Source organism: Gavialis gangeticus, unplaced genomic scaffold (assembly GCF_001723915.1).
Source record: "Gavialis gangeticus isolate Ggan-Ray unplaced genomic scaffold, GavGan_comp1, whole genome shotgun sequence".
Lineage (NCBI taxonomy): Eukaryota > Metazoa > Chordata > Crocodylia > Gavialidae > Gavialis > Gavialis gangeticus.
Window position 1 is genome coordinate 6,400,641 of NW_017728998.1, and position 16,122 is coordinate 6,416,762.

General features: G+C 41.5%; 1 protein-coding gene across 1 annotated transcript in view; it reads right to left on the reverse strand.

Moving 5' to 3' along the window:
• Nucleotides 1-4,557: 4,557 nt before the first annotated feature.
• The window catches only part of LOC109289268 (putative phosphoenolpyruvate synthase), a 58,782-nt gene continuing 47,217 nt past the window's right edge, over nucleotides 4,558-16,122 (reverse strand). Inside the window, 11 exon segments of the mRNA XM_019505261.1 lie at nucleotides 4,558-5,074; nucleotides 6,839-6,913; nucleotides 7,939-8,118; nucleotides 8,224-8,351; nucleotides 8,512-8,603; nucleotides 9,640-9,775; nucleotides 10,839-10,996; nucleotides 11,869-11,964; nucleotides 12,886-12,948; nucleotides 13,983-14,062; nucleotides 14,839-14,923. Coding sequence (XP_019360806.1) covers nucleotides 5,019-5,074; nucleotides 6,839-6,913; nucleotides 7,939-8,118; nucleotides 8,224-8,351; nucleotides 8,512-8,603; nucleotides 9,640-9,775; nucleotides 10,839-10,996; nucleotides 11,869-11,964; nucleotides 12,886-12,948; nucleotides 13,983-14,062; nucleotides 14,839-14,923 — 1,149 coding nt within the window. The 3' untranslated portion in view covers nucleotides 4,558-5,018.

Consider the following 16,122-nt stretch of genomic DNA (forward strand, 5'->3'; position numbering starts at 1 on the left):
AATGTACTGTAGGTAGCTTGAAACTCATTGTCATTTAACAAACTAGTTCAGGTACTTCACTGAATCAGGAATTCATCTCAGGAAATGTCCATCATGCTGCATTCTTCTAATTAGCTCAAGTCACTCGCTCACTGCATGATCCTGAGGATGACACGTGAACATATCGTTGTGGTTGTCCCAGCTAGAAACCTAGCACGAGTCGAGCTCTGTGCAGGGACACTGAGACATATCCCACAGCAGCCATTTCTAAGAAAAGTGCCTGTAATGTGGTACCCTGAAGAAATGCAGAAGAGCAGTACAGATACTCTTTTCTGATACGTATGCCTCTTAGGTCTGCATAACTGACCTCGGTGAGATTTGTCTCAGGGTTGCCCTCAGACCATGACATCTATTGACTCCCATCTTCAGCCTCTAAGAGACCTTGGGGTCTGTTCAAGTATCCTGCAGTGGGAGTGGCCAATAAAAACAGTGAGCATCCCCCCAACATTTGGGCTATTTGGAAATGTCTTTGTCCATAGATGGAAAATAACTGAACGTTCCTCCCCGCCACACACAATGCTCCCACAACAAACAACACCCCCGCCCCAGATATTAAAAATCAATGACTACAAGAACTGCGTGGAATACTGATAATGACCTCAAAGCAGGTCACAGTTAGCATACGTGTATGCATCTGGAGCCATTAGGGTCAAGAAACCGACTCATGAAAGCGAAAACTCACCATCAGTCCAACCCACAGTGCACTGATCTCCCAGGAAAGAGTCGCTGACTTCACAGACTTTGCATCAGCCCCTGTGCTGTATTTAACATTAAGACTGAGATGTTCAAAGGAAGCTCTGGGAATCAGAAGCCAAGTCTCTCGAAATCCAGCGAGGGAACACCAAACAATAGTGGGCCCCTTTGAAAATCCCCTCTGCAGCGAATAGCCTTCCTTTCACATACACCAGGCTCCTCGCTTGTAATTTTGGCCACTGCCAAAATCCGAGGCTTTATGTTTCCTAATTAGGAGCAAAACACTGATGCAACAGAGTCACAGAAACCAAGGGACAATACGTTTTTTTTAAAACGAGTATTTTCACCAAGCTATTTCCCCACCTCCCCGAAGGCCACAGTTAAACCTATTTAAGTGCAGACATTTTTCAGTCTTCTGTTCTTTGGAACAGAACCGCTTGGGGATTTTTTCATACTGTGATTTTTTTCTCAGCTTCTGTTTATAAGGTAAGACCAGAATCGTTTGCACTGCAAATTGTTCTTCAGAGGCCATGTCAGTCCTACAGTATTCCAGAAGTAAATATTATTACAGCCATTAATACAACAGAATAGGGAAGAGCTCATCTACTACATGCTATACATAGTGTTTAGCATATGAACATAGGCTGCACATAGGAACATATGTTATAAGCATGTATTTGCTTTAAAAGGGGAATATTCATCACATATTACCATCTGTTAAATGTCTGAAAGATTCTGTAACAATGCAAGTTAGCTAAATAACCCAAACTCTGACCCTAAATGGAGTTGGGTTCAAGTTGGGTCAAAGCCATGTGCTTGCATCGCTACAAAATCATGCAGGTAACAGTTGCAGCATAACAGCTTCTGGTTATCTTTTGATATCAATACAGCTGTGACATCTGTCTCTATCCTTAGATGCTCTAAGTCCTACATTTATCAGTTAGTAAAAATGTTCTTTAACTCATTTGAGACCTAAGCGTTGCAATGAATGGCCAATGAAAAGTCTGCAACAGGATATTTATGAATGCTTTAAATTATATCATCATAGTAATGGTAATGTTATATTGAATGATGACAGCACCTCTACTTCGAATGTGGTTCAACATGCTGAGCGCTGGCTGCTGCTCCAGCAAAAGAAATTTGTCTTGTTACAAATTCCGTGGCATCATCAATTGTCAAATGGCTTCATTAGCTTCATTAGCACTGATATATAGTTCACTTGTGAAATTCAGCCAGAGCAACAGGGTTGAATAAGGGAACAGAAAGTACACTGAAAATGCAAATTAGCAAAATCAACTTTTTTCCCAAAAGGCTGGGCGCTATCCAGGATTATTATTTTTTTCACGGGAAAAACAGAATTTCTTGGAAATTAAATGTCACCAGCACTAAGAAGGGTGGCCATATTCCAGCCCACAGACCGGCCAAGAAAATATGCTATGGGCCAAATCTTCATCTGGCATAAACTAACCTCCTTGAAACGAAGCTGCTTTACGCCAGCTAAAAAGCTAATCCAATAAATCTGCAAAGAAAGGTTTTCAGTACTTAGAGAAAAACAGTATTTTATTGTACTAACAAAACAGCAGATTAAAGGATACATAGCAGAAAAGAGAACTCCCCCCCATCCAAAAATCAAAGCACAGTGCAATGGCCTTAAAAGAAGCTGTACGGTTAGGAGGCAGATGAAAGAACATGTAAGTTCAGCATGATGTCATGGCTGTTTATGCGGTAAAATCGCTCTTTATCATACACCAGACACATAATGACTTTCTAAGGCTCCCACCGGACAGATGGTCTGACTTGGTAATAAATGTTGACAAGTTTTATATAAAACTGTATATCATTTTCAATTCCCACTGTAGCCATTTGAATCTGTGATTAATAACCTCGCAAATCTTATCTGTTTGAAAATAAGAGAAGCTGCGCTTGTTTCCTTCAGATTAGGGTTCAGGGCTTAACAACAGGAAAATAGCTTGCTGAGATCACTGTGGTTTTCATGGCACATAAAAGTAACCCTCCCCCCAAATATATATAAAATAAAAATATGTTAAACACTCATATCGCAAAGCAAATAAGATACTTCATGAGTCGTGATAATATTGATTCATGAAGTCTGTAACCAAACAATCGCTTCATATCTGACGGAGTAACTGTGAACGGAGAGATAGGCTTTTGTATTTTTAAATTAAAATGCTAATTGGCCGATAAGATGTACCACTAAAAATAATCCTCAGACTTGAATTCCTCGGTGGTTTGTCAAAGTGAAACGAGAATGCTTTGGATAAGAAGGAGAGAGCAAAAGTAGGCCAGGGCTTCAGATTCCAGTTCCATATTTGGATTTTGCTATGGCCAGAATCCAAGACTATACTCAGGGAAAAAAATACATCACTAGGGACAGTGTCTGAGTTGTCTTTAAAAAAATACCCAGCACCCCCCTGATTTTACTGTGAGGTCTCTTACCATGGGGGGTCTGGGAACTAGGGACAAAAAGCACAAAGCAAAAAAACCACCCTGATGGAAGAGCTGAGCAGAGCAGAGCAGAGGAGGACAGCTTTCTCTAACTTTGAGCTCATAAGTGGCAAGGAAAAAGATAATAATAAACACAACTGTTTCGCTGGTTGATCTCCATACTTGGAGGCTGGTGCACAAAACTCTGGCCGCTGGAAAATCAGGTGATTATTCCCAAATTAGTTTTTCAGTCCGTTTAATGTGGATTCACAGGTGGAGAAGTTCCTCCAAATAAAAAAAAAGGATATATCTGTTGATTGGATGCTCTGTGCTACACTATAACTTTTTTCCCCACTTAGTTTTGCAAACTATGTCAAGTCATAGACATTATGGCCAGAACAAGGATCATTAAATCATCTAGTCTGATCTTTTGGGGCCCTTGTGCACGTTACGCCTCTCCTGTTACCACGTTCCACTTCTCCTGGTACCACGTTACAAAAATCGCCGTTAAGCTAGCTAAACTAAGAAAAGAAAATTAAACCGCAAACATTTTTAGAGGATAAATGCCGATTACGGGGACAAGCGTCCTTGGATAACATATATCACAGAAAAATCCTTCTGTTACTCCTGCAGGGATGCCAGCTCTGTTTTGTTTAAAGGAAGTCATCAGGTCTTGAAATCAAATATATCAAAGACTTAAGAAGTCGCTGGAGGGTAAGAGTGCAGCAGGACAAATAGCTACTGAATGCTTACAGGTAAAAGCAGACAAATGCTGCTTCTGAACCAGAGTGACAGGGTTTTCTATCACTTCATTTTTCATAAGTGACAGAAACGACAGAGTAGAGGAATCCACGGGCCCAGAGTCATGTCCACCAGGTTCAGAGGAAGATGCAAGAAACATGGTAGAGATGGTTATGGAACAATTTGTCCCAGGGAAACCCCTACCTGCAATATTTACAGATCGAAAAGGAAGGATTTTATCCTTTCCAAAACTCTTGGTTACTTTAAAAAAAAACTTTTACTGCTGTGGTTCTGGATAACCCTGTTAGGGTTGTAAATGGTCCTTTGTTCTGAATCTTCTAACTCAGGGGTGGGCTGCTTGCTGAGTTTTGGCAAGCCATCAAGGGCCACATGACAAGCAGCCAGGGCAGATAAATATTAATTTTCTAACTTTTTAGGGGCCCTGCAAGCCAGATAGAATGGCCTGGCGGGCCCCATCTGGCCCACGGGCCGCATTTTGCCCACCCCTGGTCTAACTGCTGTTATATCTTGTGGCAAGGAGCTCCACAGGCTAATTCCAAATTGTGTAGAAAAGCATTTCCTATGATCCATTTAAAATTTGCCATGTTTGAGTTTCCTTCACTTTCTCTTCCTCCTTTGCTTTAACTTTTACTTGTTGAACTATTTGAAGCAAACAATTTACTCAACTGAATTTAGCTCCCTTCTTCTCTATATGAAGACTTTGTGAAATGGGTATAAGGTCTATGTTTTTTTTTCCCCCTTCATTTACAAATTTTCAGTGAACAGTTTAGAAGGCCCTTTTTATGCAAAAGACTGTCTATACAACCGTGACTGGTAGTTATGATTTGCTACTTAGTATTTTTGGCATAGGAAAATGTTGCATTTTTCTGTACCCTAACTGGATAACCTAAACTTTAGATCAACAGAAACAGATGGGAAGTTATTTATAGCTATTTATAAAAAGATGAATAAATCTATAGTGCAAATATTAAGTGTTACGCCCCTTCCTCCCCCCCGGCAAAATGTTCAAAAGAGCCCTGCTGCAGACAGCTTTGCAAATTGGTGCTAGTATTCATATAACGTATACCCTCCATGAAGTTTTACTCCTCAAGTTTCCGCACTGTTCCTTTAAATCCATCCAATATCACTTTGTCTCCTGAAAAATGAAGCCATGATTAAATTAAAGGGAGTTAATATTTTTTCTTAACAGAAAAGTTTGACAGAAACAATAATAGACTTTGTTATTAAAAAAAAAGTGTTTTTGCCAACAAAAAAACACAATTTTTGTGGGTTTAATTTTATGACAAATGAGAATAACCCTGTAAAAATAATGACTGCATACTTATTTCTATAGCTCTCACTTCTCTGGCTTGTCCAAGCTAGACTCAACGTTGGGCTAGACACATTAGTTTTACACCACCTTACTGTTTCCTGAAAGTATCTGGCTTCATCCCCAGTACAAAACAGAGCATTAAAAGGCAGCTGTGTCTTGTGCCAGATGACAACCAGATTTAGTCAAATGGGCTAAGTACAGTCAAAAAGCCTGAGCTGAATCACTTCAGTCTTTGCAGGTTAGTCTAACCTGGGTAGATTAAACCAATAAGCAAGTGAACAGACATTCACTTTTGATTTTGGAAATGAAGCCTGCAGTGGCCCCCAGAAGCTAGGGGGCGCTACAGCAGGCCTTTCTGCTCATGTGGAGCAGATCAGCTTGGGCTGAGGCTGGTCTACCCACCATGCGAGGTGGGGGGGGGGGAAGGTGCAAAGCATCCTGGGATGCTGGGGGACTGTGAGTTAATTTGAATATGGAGGGGATTTGGGACAGAAGTTCAATAAATCTGTTCAACCTAAATCAGTTAAGTCTGATACTACATCCATCCTGGTTTATCTTAAACTGATTTCAGCCATTTTAAAGTGGTTTATGTGCACTGAACTTCTGTTGAGTTGCAGATTTGAACTGATCAGTGATAGTGGTTTGTGTAAAATGTCTGTCCCTATCCATGAAGCTACATTCTACCTAGCTTCCTTTTTCCCTGGTTGAGACTATTACACTATATGGGGAATAAAAGCAGGGGCCCATATGAGGCATAACCTGTCACAGAATTTGTCCCATAAAGGAAATCCTCCATTGCCTGGATTCATCAGGTTAGCATTCATGTTCTTTCAAAAAGCTATATTGGCAGCAATGAATCTGGCCTATGAAACTCTACACTCCTTCTTTCATTAAACATGCTCCAGCAAGGCTTCCAGATACCACCTCCTCTACGTAAGAGTAGGGCTGTTTGGGATATAACATTTGAACTGTTTTTGAGAACCATTGTTGAACTATGAATAAAATGGCTTTTTGGGTCAAAATGCAAATTTCCACAAGAAAAGTTCATTGTTAGGATTTGAAGGATTTTTTAGGATTTTTTTCAACAAATAGCTAGTAAAAGGAGTTTATAGTCTAATATATATTAATAATAAGTGTGTGTGTACATACACACACAATACACGTACACACATATAATGAATACATGTATGTACGCACACACACACTTACACACACATAATTAATATATGTGTATACAAACACACACTATTTTTGACAAATGAAATATTTAAACCTGACAGGAGGAAGTTTTCAGTTGACCCCAGTTTTTTGCCCAATTGCCTGAAAGGTTTCAGTTCCTGGTAGCCAAAAACAAACAAAAATCGAACTTCAAGGTTTTGTTTTTAATGAAAAAAAGCTCCAAATTTTTTCCACAAAACCCCCCCAACAAAAACGTTCTTTTTTTCCTTTGAAAGTTTTCCAAAAAAAGTCATTATTGGCCAGCTCTGTTCACTGGTTATAAATGGAAACAGTATTTCTTTGTAGACAGTAACAATTCTATTGTTGTCTAACAAGAAAAAGTGTTAAGGAAAGAATATATAAACCAACCTGACTTAAAACAGATGGTTGCTCCTTTGCATTTCATAATACAAGGCAGTCCATACTCCCTCGCGATTATACCACCTGCAATAGAGTAAAAAAGTGTTCTCTTCTAGATGCTATATTCCGTTAACAAGATATTAAAAGTGCCATAATGTGCCCATGAATTAAAATAATGCTGACAGCCAATGACACTTTGGAATATGAATAATCTGTCATGAAAGGAAAGAAGGAAAAGCAGAGACTCCATGTGAATATTATTTTCTGATTGCCACTCCAAAATGCACAATGGGAAGCACAACTCAAGAGGAACATATGTAATCAGTTAAAGTATCAGAGAGGGTCTTAGAAATGATATATTTTAATTAATGCACAGATGGAGAGGAAAGAAATGTGTTTGTCCACAAGAGGTCTCCAGAGTCTTTTAAATCTACTGTGTGTTCAAGCGAGTGTCTGCTGCCTTTCAGACTAACACGACTAACCAACATCTCTGTCGTGTCATGTGAGAGATGATTTATGACCAGCCTCTAAGTCAGTCGTCCACGTACCTTTTACAGCAAAGGACAGTGAAACCATTGCAAACAGTGCCACAGTTATATTCCCTACCAGTAAAGAGGTGAATGCCCTAAAAACCATTCACTCTGATTGTCCACATTTTTAAGGGAACATAACGTAATGCAAAAATTATTGACAAATCTTCCCTTATATTCAAAAGCGAATGCTGATTTCCCAACTTTTTGCATCCACTTTCTGTAAACGTTACACACTCACACTTCGCTAATACAAATACCCAGAGACAACACATTGGTGGACCCATTGGAAGCAAATGGCAGTTGTCAAATTTGCAATTAGCTCCAGGGGTTGTTGCAACTGGGACGCCACATGACTGACACGGCAGAGATTTTGCTTACTTAACGATTTCCAGCTCGAGAGCTACCCACAGCACAACAATTGTTTGCTGAATGAATTTGCAAACAACAGTGGATCATGGAAGCACTTGAGTGTTGAAATCTGCCCTCAAAAAGTTCCCGGACCGAAAGTAAAGGAAGGGTATTTATTGGCCGTATCGCTGGCTTCGAATTATGTGCCGATCCTGAAATCAAGCCTACCATGTGATAGTATGCCTCCAATTTCAGTGACTAATCCTCCCAGTAAAGGAAAGTAATATGTCCAGCCGACCTCTGGGATTGCCACAACTAAAATATCTCCTTGCTGAATATTGCTGGCTTCCGCAACACTCTTCAATACCCAGACTGCTCCTTTAGCCACTCCTTGACTAATGATTATGCCTTGGGCCAAAGCAGAAGATATAATGTTATGCAAACAATATAGTGATTGCAACAAGCCTGTAAGGACTGCTAACTCTTATTGGGTATAGCTCCTTGTATCCTTACCACTGAGTACGGCCTCAGCTGTTAGGTCTGCAACCTCCTCGAAACGTAAAGGAACTGGTCTGCCCATATTCACCTCTGGGAATTGTAACAGATTCTGTTGATTTAATATCCTTCTCCTCCTGTTAGCCCTGGGGACCAGAGAGGAAAAAAGCAGCACTAAAGGTCAGAAGTGCCAAACAGAGAAACATTCGGTAAAAAGTACTGGGTTGGGTGATCTCATGAATGTCACGCACGCAGGGAGTTTCTGCCGGGCATGAGAATTCAACATAAAACACCTTTATGTTTCCCCTGAGGATTATGTCCAGAGGTCTGTGCTGTAAGATTTCTCCAACCTCGGAGTGCGTTAGGAAGAACAGCAAGTCCTCATCTGGCAAAAAACCCTAAGAGGAATGACAAAGACTACTGGAAATACAGTGATCGAAGGGACAAACTGGACGTGTCTAGATGAGACGTTTGCTGCGGAATTGCCTAATTTGCTCCACAGTACATATCTCGGTGTCTAAACATGTGGCTTTATTAGGTTGCAGGAACCTATTAAACTCTGCAGCAGGGTGGTGGTTGTATTTACAAGTACTACCCTGCTGCAGAGCTGTTTTGTGCACAGCAGTGCACATGTAGATGCTGATGGGGCTGGCCGGGGCACAAGGGACTGTCTGCTGATTAGCCCCACACCGGAGCACCCTCATGCCCCAGCCAGCCCCATCGCAGCACAATGAGCCATGCCAGAGCAGCTCCAGGCTGGCAGGCTGACCCCCTGGGCCCCCTGCCGGCCATGACTGCTTCAACCTGGATCAACGTGCTGCACTCCTGAGCGCACGTTCAAACAGTGCACTTGGGGGCAATAAACTCCAGCATACTGTAGGCCGGAGTCTATTGCGGCAAATTAATTGCATGTGTTGACACACCCACTGGCAAGTACGTTAAGGGTAGAAACCTGCTTATGTTGAAACAATTTACATTGGGGATGTAAAAAAGGGGGTCTTAGCTCTTCTCAAATTCTCAAGCAGAAGTGGAAACTCAAGGCGGTTACCTTATCTTAACAACAGCTAGACTAGTTCTATAGCTCACGCCGTAAGAAGTAGGAGGCATTTGCAAACAGCGTAAAGTAGGAGAAGGACAGTTCTCTTTCATTACACAGGGAAGAATTATTAAGCAGGTTGTCATGAGACCTTTGCTGAGATTTTCAGAAGAGCCCAGCAGTAGCCAAACCCTGTTTCCACTGAAGTCGCTGCTAAAGCTCCCAGTGATGTCAATAAAAGCAGTGGTAGCCCAGCACAGAACTTCTGACAATTCTGGCTATACTTTTTAGGCTTTTGAACCGTGTCCCTTTAATATTTAAGTTGCATTTAGATAGAGGAATGAGGGCTGTCAAATTTAGCTACTGTAAATTTAAAGAGGGATAAAATAATAACTAACCTCTTTTACCATCTGCCTGGCCAGCTCCCAGTATGCTGTCTTGAATAAAGCATAAACCTTCCTGGCTAAAGTCTTTGAATATTCTCGCTTGGAAATCCCATCTCTTGCTTTTCTTACCAAAAAGGGAAGTATGATCCTGATACATGGAGAGACAATTGTTAATACGCTTCAATGCTTGCTTAAAACAAATGAACATATTTGCATAATTCCAGGAGGAATTTAAGTTTACCATTATCTCAAACTAAAAACTAACAGGGAACACTGAGCAAGTGGTGGCCTTCATCCAACTGTAGGACTTTGCTGTTAAAGGGACCCCATGACAGTGACATCCACTTTCCCTATTTCTGGACCTTATTGGTATCTGACACTACTAGGCCATAATAGACACTGATTTGCCTAAGAGCCCTAAAAACTTGCCTGGTTTATTTGGAATAACTTCCTGGATCCTACTCCATCTGGATGGATGGGCAATTACCTTGGCCAGGGATTATGTAAAAGGAAGGTTTGCTCCAAATAATGTAAAGAGAGGACTCACTGTAGCTTCACAGGATACAGTAGGAGGGGGGATGGACTATCAGAAAAACAATAGGGAAAGATGTACATGCAAGGAGGAGAGTGCACCAGTAGGAGCTGTGTGTGTCCCATTCATCTGAAGCCTGGTTCTTATTAAGCAGCAGTGCTTTCCCCGCTAGACCATGTGCTCTTGATGACAAACAGTTTAACAGTGTACATCTACTTCTGACTTGACTAAGTAACAGCACTTAAGGAATCTTTGATATTTTCTACAGCTGTTTGGCTCTAGAAAACAAGTTGTCCTGCATTGAAGTTCTTAGAGGACACATCTACATGTTCATTAATGCACCATAATTAAGGCGCATTAAGTTAATACCTGTCATGACAGGTACTAAACTTAATGACAGGTACTAACTTAATGTGCCGTCACTGGCACTACTGTGTATTAGCACAGGTGAACGTTTTTTCACCTTTGCCCGCCACGCTAGCATGCAGTCGAATTAGTCTTCTGTGCATTAAATATCTTGTGTTGATGCACCCAGAAAGGATCAGATTAGAGAGTTGTAAACATTTCTACCCCAGAGGATGCACAGAGCATTCTTGTGTCATACAAACAATATCGTTCCTATTTTAATTAAACTATTTTACGTCTGAGTTGTAAATAGGCTATTAGAGCACTGGCTTACTTTCTTAACCCAGTGATTGGCATTTTTACAGCAGCGATGGCTTCTTCTACTGATGTTTGGGTTTTCTTCTTGGAAATGTGATTAGACTCCACAGCTCTTTGAATAAGTGGAATCAGTTGGGTGGGATCATCAGCCCAAGACTTGCTCCTCAACTCCGCCTATAACAAACAAATGTGTGATTTCAGCGCCTGACTCTGGTGTAACCTATTTTAAATATGCCAGCTGCGTTCACCAAGGGTTCCTATGGGTGACTTATGGACAAAGTCAAAGATGGACTGTTCTCCTTTTCAAGGCTGCTTTACAAATGACACTTGCTTCTTCAGTGGAAATGTATCAGGGTCTGAGTGGCTATGAACAGTGAGAAGGTAGATGCATCATAATCATTCAAAGGCCAACTGATCGGTTTGACTACAGGCCACATTTTCTGTGATTTCACCTGTGGCAATTCTGTGATAGTCACAATGGTCAAATTATGCCATTGAACTTATTTCAAGTCTAACCAAGTCAGTCCTGAGGCTGCTGCGATTACTGGGGCACCTTAGATGCTGTAAAAACCCTCCTCCAGGCTGCCCTGTGTTTGGATGCAGTCATTGTAGACCCAGGCCTCAAACTGATCCAGTATAAGATTAGTTTGGTTGCTTTGCATCATTGGTGATTCTTTGGGCAAAGGACCTGGTGGTGCCCATCTCCTCTCCAGGTATGGATGGGCATTGACTCACAGGGAGCTCATCTGCCCTTTGACAGGTCTTATTTTTAAGTCATTCTTGGTGTCCACACACCTCCTCACCCAGACTAGCCCAGCTAGGGGAGACAGTTTAGTCACCAACAACCTGACCATGAAACAGGTTGTACTGGTTTACGTGGTACCAGATAGCAAACCAAGAGAGGTCTGGTTTGGCATATTTGCCCATCATCAATTCCTTGAGCAAGTCCCCCAGCACTACTGCTCTCCCAAGTATGCATTAAATCTTGCTCTGAACAAAAGGGAAGTTTGTGAGCCCTCATATATTCATTCAAATTTTGCACTTACTCCTCCAAAGCTGAAGAAACCATGTCTTTTCAGAAAGCTCTGAAACGCCTTTCCAGCTTCCCCGCTGTCAGCTGAAAGCAGCCATGACACTGCTGTCTGGGAAAGGAATTTTCTACATTAATTTTCTTCCCTGAATCACTGATTTACAATGTGCTTGTGCACTAATATGTCAGAAGCAGGAGGCATCATATTAGTAAATGGGGTCTATGATGAACTTGGTGGGATGGTCTGTTTTTTCTCAGCTCTGTTTGCTTGTTTGGTTTTAAATTCTCCAGTAGCCATACTGGTGCCATTACTATTTAGATGGCAAGTCTTTTGGGATGGGAATTATCTCTTTGTCCTGTGTTTGTACTGTGCCCACCAGAAGAGGATCTTGAGCCATGAATTGACTGGAATTGACCTCTAGGCCCCACCACAATACAAACACAACGAATAATAATAATGTTCAGCAGCCATCTTAGGAACCAGAGTGGACTTAATTTCTTTGAGAATATGCCAAGTGCAGTATTAATCTGGTGTTTAGCCAGTTTTGCTCATGAATTTGTGACCCTGGAAAAATGTTATTCATGTGGTGGGACAACTGATACCTCAAAGGAAGACAGAGAACACCAGGTAAAGCAATTGTCTTCTGTGATATTCTCCTCACCTTCGCTCTGGGTAGTACAGCTGGGGGGATATGGCAAAAGCATGTTCAATTGTGGAGTCAGTGTTTTGGAAATACTCATTTTTCTTGGGGTCCTTCAGCATATGTTTTGTGTGACTATTGGAGCAGTTCAGTTCTGATGGCACAAATATTTTGGAACATCAGACTTCAACATTAAATACATCTAATGGCAAATTATATTTTAAAAGTGTAGGATTGACTCATTTGCCAGCTCTTTCAATTAGGGGACACCGTTAATCATGTATATTTTTATCGAACCCAATCACCAAAAGTTCTTGACTACTAAATATGCATAGAGACTTCACTTTCTAAAGACTGCAAGCTGCTTTCACGCACATTTTGCAGTATTTTACCTGTGAATCCATTTTTGCAAATTCTGCACTGTTTCCTTGGTCTCTAACAGCTTGGATTATCACCTGGAAAGGGAAAACAAATAACAAAGGGGTGGCTATTTTCATTTTGCTCGTGTGTGTTCAGCTCACAGAAGGCCTCTTGGGTAGAAAACAGTACACTGGGTTATTTAGTGTACATGAAAATACACACGCACGCACGCACGCGCGCACACACACACACACACACACTTGCTTAGAGGCAAATACTGAATATGGGAATTCAAAAAGCACTTTACACCAAACTGCAATGATTATCAGCTCTACAACCTCAGTACTTGACCAAAGAGAGAGGTCCACAAAAGTGATGGGTTTTGAATAATGAATGCCCCAGAGATCAATAAATTCAAGCTCTGTGAATCAAAGGGGAAGCAAATTCAAAAGACCTGGGACTACTCTAAGCATCAGTTGCTGACATGCAACCATGAAAACTGAAACCTAAACTCAAGCAGTTGGCCGGTCCCAGCTTTCTTGACAGAACAGTGGAGGTGAAGCAGTCTTTCTGCTAGCTAGCATCCAAACCAGCCATGGCTGTTAAAGGAAAAATCAGCTTTCTGAGCTCAAACCAGATAGTGAACAAGTTCATCTACTCTAAAGGAAGGCATTACACTGGCTCTGAGTGCTGTTCAAATGGACTACCATGTAACCTAATCTAAAGAGGACAAAAGCAAGGAATACAGCTGAGAGAGATGGCCACAAATAGGATTCTCGGGATCCTAGTCCAAGCTCAATCCTTTGCCTTTTCTGATGGATGCAAACTTGATGGTTACCCTCTAGACTTCAGAACAATTTGTGAAAATTGAGGGCCTGGCACTATATAGCCAGAGGGCTGTTAACTAAATACCATGTTGATTTGGCTTAAAAGTAGATGATCTGTTCTATGTTTTGTATGTGGCAACTCTGACCTGTAAAATGAAAACTACAGCAAGCAATAGAAATGGCTGAGTAAAATGACTTGTTCAACATCACTGCCATTACTTCTGAAGAAATGGCCCCATTTCTAGTGTCTTTGTGAGTTCAGAGAAGCCTGGGAAGGCACCAGGGATATGAATGAAGCTTACCTCTACTGAATGAGGCAGCTCTGTAGACAAAGCATCCGGGCAGTTCTTGCAGAGCAGAGTGATGGCCTTGGCAGTCAATTCTGGCACAGGAAAGAGGTGAATTCAGAGTGTATTCATGGACAAAAGGCTATGGGGAGTCTAAGTTTCATAAAAACGACAAGTCTGCAGTTTCTACAGTGGCACTCAATACAGTGGTGGCCTTAGGGTTGTGGGGGCCCTAGGCAAGAGAGTCATTTGGGGCCCCTTAGAGGCATAAGTTGAAGAAAGAACAAAGTTTTTAATAAGTTGAAGAAAGAAAGAGGGTTTTTTTTTTAATATTGAACTATATTCTAGGTTCACTGCATCTACCATGTTGGCCCAGCTACAACACAAATTCCACACAGGACATAAGTCAATAGCCAGTGTGGGGCCCCAGGCGGTAGCCCGGTTTGCCCTCTCCTAAGGCCGCTACTGCTCAATGGGTAATGGTGTGTCCATCTTCCCGGCTGGTTTCAATTCAAGGGCAGATTTCACCATGCTTTGTTCACACTTTCTATGGATTTCTTACCAGCAAATCATTTAGATTGAAATGCATACCGAATAGCAGGTTCGATACAGGACAAGAAATCCAACCGGAGAACAGGTGTAAAACACTTTGCAAAGGCCCAGCTTACAAAGGACAGGGATATGTTATAGTTTCAGTGGAAGGGACTGAATCTTTAGGTCAGGCTGTAATAGCTCCAGTTAGTAGCTTGGGAGGTCCATGCCCCAGTTGCTGGTATGTTGGCCAACAGGATGGCAGCCAGCATACAAAGATGCAGTTGGCAGAGGTAAACACTGTGCTCACTTTTGTGAAAACATAAAATCCACCTCTTACTGTTTTCTCCTTGAGACAAAGCGTCAATCAAATAACTGGCCCACAGGATCAAGGCTGAGGAGCTCATGACTGAAGTTAAATAAGCCTAGGAGAGAAACTACCAGTTACAAACAAGCTTGCAACTTCCAGCTCATACCTGACATGGACGTTGTGCAGCGTAGTCCTAAAGGTCATGCTTTTAAAAGGGTTCCATTAACCTTGCTTTTCTATCATTTCAAAAGGCCTCTGCATTTCTTAGTTTTGGAAATGCAGCAGGAACATGTGTCACGGTATTTCAAATGCAGCCAAAAGCCTTACCTGACACAGTCTTTAGTGAGAGAACACCCATGTGCATTGGCTGCGACTCTACTGGATATTTGGACCCGTTACACGTAGGTAAATCAGAGCTGCTCTGCCAAACACAGGAAGTTTCTCTTGGTTCACACCAGTCAGAGAGCAGGTTTTGGCTTGTTGTGCCATGAACTAAAAGTCACATGACAGCTGGGATCACCCCAGTGTCCAAGGCTATAGTATATCTGTTGTTCTTGCCCAACAAGTGACATCTGACATTAAATCCTTCTTACTGCTTAATGTTCAGCATATTAACTAGCAGACCACCCCAAATTCTCAACAGCTCTTGGCCTGACACCCTTCATTCCACAGAAATATTATGAAATACTGCAGTGCTGAAGCATCACCCAAGCTTAATGCTTTTCCCCAACAGCCCCACTCCATAACGCTACGAGGCATAGGTCAACCTTTAAATACAGTGGAAACGCATTGATTCCAAGAGTGATTGTAGTCAGGTTTGTCTGTAAGTCCCTTGTTAAATGAGGGGCAGTGTGTAGGTTTTCAGCCAAAATGGTTTCTTCACCAAAAGTGGATAAACATTATTATTCCCATATAACTTGGGAAATGGAGACACATATATTAAATAATTGGGGAAATGAAGAATGATCAGATATACTACTGATCAAAAATAGGGCAGTCGAATAACTCTTTAAAAGCATCACCTCTTTACTATGCTACTTTTCCTTTGTCCATCTCCTCTATCTTTCTCTCTTCTACCACTCCTTTCCTGTCTCTCTTCCTCTTTTCTGGATGCTACTATTATTTAACCTTCAAACAGTGACCCAAGTTATCCACCAGCTAACAAAAGCAAGCATAAGCAACAGTGGGGTACATAACCAACTTGTCCAAGATATTAATCTTGGTAATCGTTGCTTATGTATGTGACAGTCTCTTTCAAGGATGCCAGATAAGAGTGAGTTTTTATTTTGAGTTCTGTGGAGTTGCTAATTTCTC